This window comes from Sander lucioperca, chromosome 18 (genome assembly GCF_008315115.2).
Source record: "Sander lucioperca isolate FBNREF2018 chromosome 18, SLUC_FBN_1.2, whole genome shotgun sequence".
Classification (NCBI taxonomy): Eukaryota; Metazoa; Chordata; class Actinopteri; order Perciformes; family Percidae; genus Sander; species Sander lucioperca.
In genome coordinates this window covers 12,132,338-12,142,997 of record NC_050190.1, presented here as the reverse complement: position 1 = coordinate 12,142,997, position 10,660 = coordinate 12,132,338, and the positions used below count along the sequence as shown (strand labels likewise).

General features: G+C 40.0%; 2 protein-coding genes across 6 annotated transcripts in view; one reads left to right on the top strand and one right to left on the bottom strand.

The window, feature by feature from the left end:
• The first annotated feature begins 1,036 nt into the window (after positions 1–1,036).
• On the top strand, positions 1,037–5,659 carry degs2 (delta(4)-desaturase, sphingolipid 2). The gene is made up of 3 exons (XM_031279257.2): positions 1,037–1,212; positions 3,359–4,101; positions 4,788–5,659. The coding sequence occupies exons 1-3, from the start codon at positions 1,131–1,133 to the stop codon at positions 4,929–4,931; spliced, it is 969 nt and encodes a 322-aa protein (XP_031135117.1). The 5' UTR covers positions 1,037–1,130; the 3' UTR covers positions 4,932–5,659.
• Positions 5,660–5,965: 306 nt separating this feature from the next.
• Positions 5,966–10,660, bottom strand: part of evla (Enah/Vasp-like a) — a 36,999-nt gene continuing 32,304 nt past the window's right edge. For all 5 annotated transcript variants that reach the window (XM_035994961.1, XM_035994960.1, XM_031279256.2 and 2 more), the window contains 8 exons: positions 9,813–10,066; positions 9,512–9,627; positions 9,216–9,243; positions 8,584–8,626; positions 8,357–8,417; positions 8,124–8,181; positions 7,963–8,020; positions 5,966–7,438 (listed from right to left, as the gene is read on the bottom strand). In XM_035994961.1, coding sequence (XP_035850854.1) covers positions 7,401–7,438; positions 7,963–8,020; positions 8,124–8,181; positions 8,357–8,417; positions 8,584–8,626; positions 9,216–9,243; positions 9,512–9,627; positions 9,813–10,066 — 656 coding nt within the window. In that variant the 3' untranslated portion in view covers positions 5,966–7,400. The remainder of the gene's footprint in view (positions 7,439–7,962; positions 8,021–8,123; positions 8,182–8,356; positions 8,418–8,583; positions 8,627–9,215; positions 9,244–9,511; positions 9,628–9,812; positions 10,067–10,660) is intronic.

Genomic DNA, 10,660 nt, shown 5'->3' with positions numbered 1-10,660 from the left:
ATAGTATATTTCATAAAAATGTCATATTATAATTTCACTCATTCCTTTGGAGACTCTCCAAGCAGTGTTCTAACAGCCTGAGATATTGTTTCATATGCCATGTCATACGTATAAAAAGTCATAGTATACTACGAAGTATTTCGAAAAAGTAAAAATCATAGTTTAGTAGGGCGATAAAACTCCTAAATATGTCGAAGAAAGTCATGAAAAAGTCATAGAATATAGAATGTCATAAACATGTCATAGTATAGTATGTCATAAACTTTTCATATGTCATATGCTATAAAAAAAAAAGTGGTATAGTAAGTCATATAGGCCTATGTCCTAGAGTTATAAAAAGTCAAATTAGCCTACAGTAAGCTAAATGACAGTATAATATCACATAAAAAAGTCATATTATAGTATCTCATAAAAGATAACGGAGACGGACAAAATACACAGAGCTATAGCCGCAGCCCCACCTAGTGGAAAAGTCACGCTGCACCACTGGTTACTAATGCCCGTCAAAAATAATTCGTATTCGCCCCGTGATTCGGATCCGCTCCAAATTGTAATGGGCTCTTCCTAGACTGTAAAAAAGATGATACATATATACAGCCATTGGTTCTCCCTTGGCCCAAGCTACACCCTTCCACCAAGTTTCATGAAATCGAGCCAATAGTTTTTACTAATCCTGCTGACAGACTGTAGGCTACAAACAAACAAACAAACAAACAAACCGAGCCAAAAACCTGACCTCCTCGGCGGTAATATGTGATCTTATTTGGAGAACAGACAGCTGTCTGGACTCTATGTGGACTGTATTTTCTTTCTTTTTTAATAGAATCCTTTTGCAATTCCAGTAAGCATTCATATCATCCCTCGAAATATAGCCTATAGAAAACACAGTTGTTTCTCGTGAAAGGTTGTAAAGATGCAGTTGTTAGCATGCTGGGGAGCAAAAATCTGCCTACATTGAAGCAGGTGGTGTCAGGTGCACAGCCGACGTCCTTCCCTCAGCTCGGGGGAGGAGCTTGATCTCAGCTCACACCTGCAGCTGGTGAGAGTGGGTGTGCCCCGATACTGTCAAGTTTTGATGACACACACATAATTCCACAGAGCCGGTTACCTCAGACAGAGAACGGACAGTCATGGGAAAGACAGATGGAAGAGGCGACTTTGAATGGGTCTACAATGACCAGCCGCACACTTCAAGAAGAAAAGAAATTCTGGGTAAGAAATTATAGAATATTAAAAGCTTTGTCAACAGTGAGAAATTTGCTGAGTTAAATTCCTGGTTAGTTTGTGTAATACATTTGAGCGTACGTTTTTTTCCCCCGGGACTACAACATTGTTTCCCAAGATCTTAGCCGGTTGAACCTGTTTAGCTGAGCGATCAGTTAACAATGAATGCGGGTGAAACGTACAAACTAACAAGATAATCACACTTTTGACCAATTCACTTAGACTAGGCCTAGGCCTACATGTTAATGGAAGTTACACATTTCTTTTTAAGCCCAAGTAGAAATATTCTTTCAAACTCCCTTGAAATCTGCATATCTTAAGTGAATAAAAGTAGGCCCACGGTATAATTGTGTGTTTCTTACATTTCTTACATTCACTTAGAGAGAGAAAAAGGCATGATGTTAAAGTGTAAACACTCTGATAGAAGTAATGACATGTTTCAGTCTCCCTCGGGTCTTGAATCTTTTTCTCTGACTTGGGAGACAATAACAGCATATTTATAGCAGGTGCAGTTGACAATGACCCTGTGCTTGCTAGGTAACAAGACACATTCCTTGCTCATGACAAACAGATGCAATGCTATACATGAAGTGAGAAGAAAGGCTTTGTGAGAGTTGGGGGATCTGGGAGGATCCCTGAAAAAGCAACATTTACTCAACAAACAGCTTAAACTATGTCTGTTGTCATTAGTTGATTAATGCAATATATCAAATCTGTACCAAGAGCAGTCACCTTTGGTAATCTGATCTATTATGTGCTTCGATTGCAAACCGTTTAGACTAACAAGATCTGAACCTATTGCTGTACATTTGATGCGGCATTGTCCACCAGTCGCATGGTTGCTCAGGTGTGGAAAAAAGCACATCTAGAAGGTGATTGGTTGTTTCACCCCACTGAGCTTTGCATTATTAAAGTGTTTGTTCTTATCCTCTGCCCTGCCCTGATGGGAGAGGCTGAGGGATGTGAGTGTCAGGGGTTACGTTGAGCCATGAGTCATTTCCTTTTTACATTATCATGTGGGATATTTTGATTGACAAGTGGTTTTATGTTATATTGGATGGTTAGTTGTTTTACATGTCTCCAGCATGTTGTCGCTCAACTTGCATGTCATAAATGTTATATCATCAACGTCTACCATTACAGTAAAGGTCACACGGATGATGAACGATTGTGACGCTGCCTGATGGTCGATCGTTCTAGATAATCTTTAGTTTAAACGTGAGGCTGATGAGTTATGTGACCATAACTGGAATAACTTGTCTCTCTGACATGGTGAAGTTGAAATCCAGTGATGATGGTCAGCTTTTTCTGCGGGTCAGCTGTAACCTGATTTAAACAATGTCTTTATGATGTCTGGTTACTGATTTAACTCTATGCCCTGTGGGGGGCTACATATCCAACCAGGGGCGTAGCACAAAATTCTGGGCCCTGTAGAAAGGCATTTTCTATGGGCCCCTCCCCGCATCCACAGCTATTCATTCTAGCATCTTTTTACTTGTACTCAGTCCCCTTTCCCCCCCCAGCCCGACGTCCCTGTATCCAACACTTAAAGATAGCTCATAACTTGGCAAGAGACCTACATGCAGTGGAAACTTACCATTTACTTTTACTTACCATGGTGATCCCAATTTGCATAGGGGCATTACACAAGTGAGCTGAAAGCATAGTCGTAGGCCAGATTTGCATGAGCAATCATGGAGCATAGCTATCATTTATCTAATGCATGATGGCATATCTGTGATCCTGCAGTTTGGATGAAGTAAGGTGTGGCAAGTGTAATACATCAGAGGGTGTATGTCCTCATGAGTCTATTATGTTGTAAATGCCATATGAACTAAACCTAGCTCTTTTCATAACGGTGAATTGAATTTGAACCACTCCCTTGTATCTCCCTCAGTTTCATCTCCCTAAGCAAAACAACACCTCTGCCAATTAATAATGATTTGTCAGCAGGTCCGTTCTAGGAGAAGGGCTGGTACCATACAACATGCTTGATTGTGTTCTTTGGATTGCACTGTCACAGTTCTACACAGTGATCAGTTGAAATCAAGCTTTTAAAAATGACTTTCCTACAATCACTTAATCTCTGTCCACATCCCGTTCCATCCCATTTTCTATCTGTTTCCTTCCTCAGCCAAATATCCAGAGATCAAATCCCTGATGGGTCCGGATCCCCAGCTGAAGTGGGTGGTATCAGGCATGGTCCTGACCCAGCTCCTGGCCTGCTACCTGGTCCAAGACCTCTCCTGGAAGTGGATCATATTCTGGGCTTACGCCTTCGGAGGCTGCATTAACCACTCCCTGACTCTGGCTATCCATGACATCTCTCACAACGTGGCCTTTGGGAACAAGCTAGCGAAGTGGAACCGCTGGTTTGCCATATGGGCCAACCTGCCCATCGGGTTGCCTTACTCTGCCTCCTTTAAGAAGTACCACATCGACCACCATCGGTATCTTGGTGGCGACCAGCTGGATGTTGACATCCCTACAGACATTGAGGGATGGTTCTTCTGCACCCCGGCCAGGAAGGTCCTCTGGCTCTTCCTCCAGCCCTTCTTCTACGCCTTCCGCCCTTTGGTGGTCAATCCTAAACCAGTGGGTCAACTGGAGATCCTTAATGCAGCTGTTCAGTTCACAGTGGACTTAATTATCTACTATCTATGGGGGCTGAAGCCCATTGTTTACCTCATTGCAGGTTCTATCCTGTGTTTGGGACTGCATCCTATCTCTGGACATTTCATAGCTGAGCATTACATGTTCCTGAAGGGACACGAGACATATTCTTACTATGGACCACTGAACTGGATCACCTTCAATGTTGGATATCACATGGAGCACCATGACTTCCCCAGCATACCTGGCAGTAAACTTCCTCAGGTGAGACTGTGTTATCTAATAATTTATATGATTATTTAAATCATGACTAACTTTCCAACAGGTCTCTTGTTTGGAGATTATTTTCACAAGGTGTGAGCAGCTAAAACACGCCCCTCCTGTCTTTCAGAATCTAACCAAAAGGGTATTAGCAAAAGCCACATGCCACTTTTTTCCTATCATATCAACTGCACATATTTATCAGATGAAAGGCCAGCCTTTGTAACTGAATAACTGCCGCTCCTCTACCAGAGCATGAGGAGAATCAAAGTGAGATAACTTTTGACACAGCCAACAACTGCTTTTACTAAACTGCTAGTTTGAAAATTCTTATGAGCTATTTTTGTTCTTAAGAGGGACTTGGGATCAGTTTGTTTGAACTATCAAGTGATACATTTTCAGGATTTATTTTAAAATGTCACTTTGGAATAGAAATAAAAGCAGTGAAATGTCTGCTTCTATCAGATTTAGTGTCTGTATATGATATAGATAGATAGATAGATAGATATCCATAGTGAAATAAGGTGCCATGTTAAATGACCTCTGTCTGAGTACCTAAGATGCTTCTGATACTTTACAACTGCACATTTATTTATATATATATATATATATATATATATATATATATATATTTTTTTTTTTTTTACAAGCTCTCTATTTCACTTGTGATGTTTTATTTTTATTGGCAGGTCAAGCAAATTGCAGCAGAGTATTACGACTCCTTACCTCAACACACTTCCTGGATCCGGGTGTTATGGGACTTTGTTTTCGACGACCGCATCGGTCCATACGCTAGAATCAAACGGGACTACAAGCTAAGCAAGCAGGAATAGATCTGTCATGTTTCCCCTTGACCAGGAATGTGAATTTCTGCCGTTAACAATCTATGGACTATAAAATGTAATTACATATATTCTCTAGTTTAAATGGATATTATCCTCCATGAAGGGTGTGGATGTCACTGTACGTAAACATTCTAACATGTTGGGACATCTTAAATCAATCCTGTGCTTGAGTTACTATAGGGCAAATGAATGTGCACATTTCAGTTGCATACATACGCAGCACATGGAAATTGGAAGAGAATTCAGAGACAGCTAGATAGTTTACTTACCCCACTATTTATTCTTGTTTTTTTCCTGCTATAAACAGATGGGCCATCTTTGTGACACAGTGATGACATTTCCTTGTATCCAGAAGGCACTGAGAATGGCAAAAGGAAGATGAGAAGCTAATATATTTCAACAGAAAAAAAAAAATCCTTATAGGATAAAGGTTACACACATTCTCATGAGGTTTGATAGAGATTGCACTTTCCTTTTTTCTGCCTACAAGCATTACGTCTTCTGAATTTCTGAATGTGAAAGAAAAGGCACACAAAGCCTGTCGGATTACCTAAATTAATTTTGAATCCTCTGTGCAGAACAGTGCTGAGGTGGAAAATAAGCATTGAAACTTACCTTTCAGTAAGAAGAGCCTTTTTCATCAGTGAAACCAATTCTGCTTGTTCGCAGCTCCATCATGCTGTAAACTGTTTGATTACATCTACAGGGAGTGGACATTGATTGATAAGCATGATTGTTGTTTCTATTTAAATGACTGTACTAAATATAAAGAAGTAAGTAAAAGATCTGTTTAAGAAACTACTATGGAGAATATGACTTTGTGGTTGATTTTTCATTTCATATCTATTTTGTGGTAACCAGATGTGAGCTTTTCTTTTATTAAAATATACTTCCTAAAACCATGTAAACTTTCAAACACACCCACACCCACACCCACACACACACACACACACACACACACACACCCACACACACACACACACACACACACACACACAGCACGTAGATGGTTGACACGTCGATTGCTTTTGTTTGAATGAATTTACTTCCAGCTTTTAAATCAGACCGTAGTTGAGAGCAGACAGAGTGGATAGAATGCAACAACCGATATTCAACCAAACCCTTCCTTCAAAGACACATTTAGCTACCATCACATAGGCCTACCATTCACTTTCTGCACATTCTTATCTAGGTTAGATTTGCATATTATCAGAGCAACCCCCCCCCCCCCCCCTTATTATTTTCACATTGCTACCATTATCAAGTTCAACATTTCATATATAGAAAGGGGAATCTTCATGGAAACAAACCACTATAATAAATGTACCACCGTTTGTATTTTTTCCTTCTTCCCCAAATCAAATAAAGAACTAATCCATAGAGATGGGGGTTTCATGCATACTTGGGAGGTTCACAAAGCATAGGATGGCTAATAGGTAGTACTACATTGTTTATATCTAGGTAAAACCAGGTGGCACATTTACAGTTATCTGCCTGTTTTGTGAATGATCCCCAAGTTTCAATTATCTTGCACATCTGAACAGGTAGAGAAAAACGTGTACCTTGGTCACACTGGAGTTGTAGAGCAAACTGTTATTGTGTGTTATTTGATTAATTGCCAAAGAATCAATTTCTCATTTGCAATATTTTAAGCCTTGGACATGAAGGAAAGAGGTAATTTAAGTGGCCAATTGTGGTTCAAACATTAAAATGTTTTGCAACATGTCTGGAGAGAAAAGATTAGACACACCCAACACCAGTATGAACAAGGTCATAAAAAGCCTGTTTTTTGTGTTTGTTTAAAAATCCAGTTGAGGGCAGGTGAGTCTGCAGCACCATTATGCCCATATTGTGCTTGTTATTATGAAATAGTTAGGGATAAACTAAACAAAAAATAATGATAGAAAATATAAAAGGCTGACATAAATGGTGTGCAAGATTCCTTTGTCCTTCTATAATAAAATATTCATTGTCATCAATATCATTATCACCACAGTTTTTAAATAATAAAACAGTAAAAACTTAGAAAACAAAAATATTTTCTTCTTAAGAATTGGACTGAACAGAGAACAAAGAGTTGCAACACTGGGCTGACTGAGTCTAGGTGCACAGAGAGGACCACAACACCAAACTCAGCACAAATGTCCGTCCATCCCTCAATTCATCTTTTAGTGTATTTGTCATCCTCTGTTTCAGTTTGTCAGTCCTTTAATCTTTCTTTATCCATCCCTCTGTTTCTTCTGCTCCTCTGTCTTATTAACCTTGCTCTGTTTCTTTCATTTTCGCTGTCCAGCAGACTCAAATGTTGGCACAACATCTCTGCAACTTGCATCATGGCGTCGCTAGGTCACAGAAACATTGAGAGAACATTCCCCTGGTCCTCGTGTCTGTGCATCTGCATGTCCATCCTCTTCCAGCTCCTCCTCTTGCTTTCCTCCTACTGTTGCTCAGATAAGATTAGGATGTACCGATTCTGCCGATTTCTTGTCTGATGGCTACAAGAAAAGAACGCATTTTAGTGAACATTTCCGCAGCAAAAACTTGCACTTATACTTTACCAGTCATGTATTTGTTCATATCAAATGTGTGGGAAAATGGAATTGTTTTTTAAATGTTTTTATTTCACCTTTATTTTTTACAAGCAAGTCATTAAGAACAGGTTCTTATTTACAATGGTGGCCTGACAAGTGGCATAGCCACTTAGGGAAAGGGAAGGAAGGCTAGAAAATAAATACATTAGAAATACATACAGTTTAGAAATGACATAAAATACCATTTGAAATACTACACAGACAACAGTAAACACTTATAACGAGATAAGTGCACAGGTACATGGGTGAGTAAGAGAGGGAGAAACCGTTCAAATATTTAGCTGGAAAAATTATTATGGAGTCAACAAGCTTTTTTCAAATTTTACTGCCAGTGAGTTGTAAAAACTAGTGAGCGGAGAAGATTAAAGATTATACATGCTTTGTGCTCCTGGATATACAATAAACTTTACAAGCACTGCGTTGCTTACCATTTATGATTTCATCTTTCACTTTATGCAACTCACGTACAACTTCATCCAAAATTTCCTGTAACACAGAACCTGCTTGTGAGTTCAACATTGCAGGGTGTGTAAAATCATTAATCTACAAAAGTAGATCCATAAAAGTAAAACACGTTGCTGATACCAACCTGTTTCATCCTGTCAAATTCTGTGTCTGATTCACTAGTGCTGCCGATGGGTCTCACTCTGCAACACAAAAGAATAAACTAAATCTAAATCAATATTTCATTTCTGTTATTTGCACCAGTGCCTGTAGTGCAAAGGTTGAGATTCATGATTTATCCCTGTGGTTAATGCTGGAGGTTTGCTATATTATATTCAGACCACACTCCCTTTACTCCTCCTCTTCTTATTTACAGACCTGGACACCAGTGAGGACTTTTCTGTAGAGTTGGATCGTTCCCATGGCTTCTTTAGAGCATCTGGTGACAGGGAAATAATAAATTACATAAATTCAAAATAACTCTGAAACAGCAGGCTATAACGCAGAGCAGAAGATATCTTCTTCTATCATCTAACCTGTAGTTTTATGGGACTAATGCACCATCTATGCTATACACTAATCTGGTGAGAAGGTTTGTTTTCTACCTGTTGAGTTCTGCTGACCTGGCCCTCTGCCACTAGAGTCGTCCTGCAGGAGAGAAATTAATTATCACTACACAATAGTAAATCAGCTTTGTGTAAGTTTCCCAAAGAGGTTAAATTTAAGATCACATCTTAAAGGAATAGTTCAACATTTTGGGAAATACACTTATTATGATGAGTAGATACCGCTCTCAAATATATATTATATTTTTATTCTATATGTTAAATATATATAGCCACCGCCAATAGCTTATTAATGTAGATTAGCTTGGCTCAGAGATTGGAAACGGAACGTGCTTTCTCCGTCTGAAGGTAACAAAATCTGTCTACCACCACCTCAAAAGCTCCCTAATTATGTTGAACTATTTTTTGGAAACTGTGCCTGATTAAGAAATAGTCCACCACATGACCCCAGAACAACTATATAATTAGTGAGCTTTAGGTGGATTTTTGTTACCGCTGGACAGACCTAGATCAGCTGTTTGCCCCAGTTTCTAGTATTTATGCTAAGCTAACAGGCTGCTGGTTCCAGCTCCATATTCAACAGACAGACATGAGAGTGATATCAATATTCTCATCTAACATTAACATTCAATTTTTCCAAAAATGTCTAACTATTAAGGCACAACACTTACTTCATCAGGTTTCTCTGAAGCTTTCCGTCTGAAAGAGGTGAGTACATGACAGTGTACACATAAAAATAATTCAGTAACTGGTGCGGAAAGATTGAGACATGGATAAAATACTAGAGTTTATTTCCTTATTGAGATGAACATTTACTGCAAGTAAAGCAGAACCAGAAAGACCAAAATGAAAACGTTAGTATAATATGGGATAGAATGGCTGACAGAACAGGTATTTTCTCATGTCTCTCTGCATGATTAATTCAAGGGAAATATGACTGGTGTATATGTTTGTGTAGCTGTTTTACCTGCGAGCTAGTAAGGCATTCATCTCCTGCATCAGTCCCTCCCCACCACCTCCACTGCCACCACTAGAACGATTGGAGTCACTTTTGCCACCAGACCCGGGCGGACTGTTCTCATCCTGAAGAACACATTACCAAATAGGTTGCAGTTTTTCTCTGTGGGGGTTTCTGGACTGAGGGTGCTCTATGTGTCTTTACCCCATTACACCATAAAATACACAAATAACATGGCTTCAACACTTAACTACTGATAAAGTAGAACCAGAAGGACTGGATCTCCTAAGCTTTAACCATGGAGGCTCACCCTATGGACTTTACGTAATTTGGCCCCAGCCAGTGCTGCAGCCAGTCCTGAGGGTTGGTGCTGGGCCCCGGGTGGGCCCCCAGGAGGCCCTCCACCAGTTGGCAGTGGAGGGGGCATGGGTGGGGGCACCGCCATTGGGGGCGGTGGACCCGGTGGCGGTGGTGGGGCTGGAGGACCAGCCATGGGTGGTGGAACTGCAGATGGAGGAGGTGCCACAGAAAGCATAGATGGGTGACCTGCAGAGACAGGGGGGCCTGGGAGGGGCACAATTCCATATAGGTTAATGGCTGTATGGCTTGATTGACCTTTTATGCCCCTGGGAAGATTGTATGAGGAATGCTACACACTCACTGTATAACACCTAAAAACCGCTTATTGAGACTGCTGGCCAGCAGCACACTGAGGTATTCATGGGGAGAGTGTTATTTATAGTATAATATTTTATATTTGGTAAATTGGCTGATTATATACAGTTAAATAAAGTTTTTATATTTTGTACTTTACAGGCAGCCATTGACTACATTTCATTTTAGTGTGGTATGAAAGTTACATCATTGTCTCAGGGTAATACAGTTGCAAATGAGGACTCTTCTGAAAACTAAATTCAAACTAAATCTAAGACAGCTTAAAGCAACACATTACTTAAAGGGATACTTCACCGATTAGCATTAAGCTTTATATCAGTAGAAACCTGGTAGTATTTTCGAATGACCGTGCTTCCCTCCCTCATGTCCCCCTGAGACGATAGAGCTCTGTATTGTGTGTCTTGAAAAAAGCCTCTGATGACGCAAAAATTGTCATTTAGCGTCATCGGAGGGATTTCTGGCCCGAAGCTGTGGACTACAGCC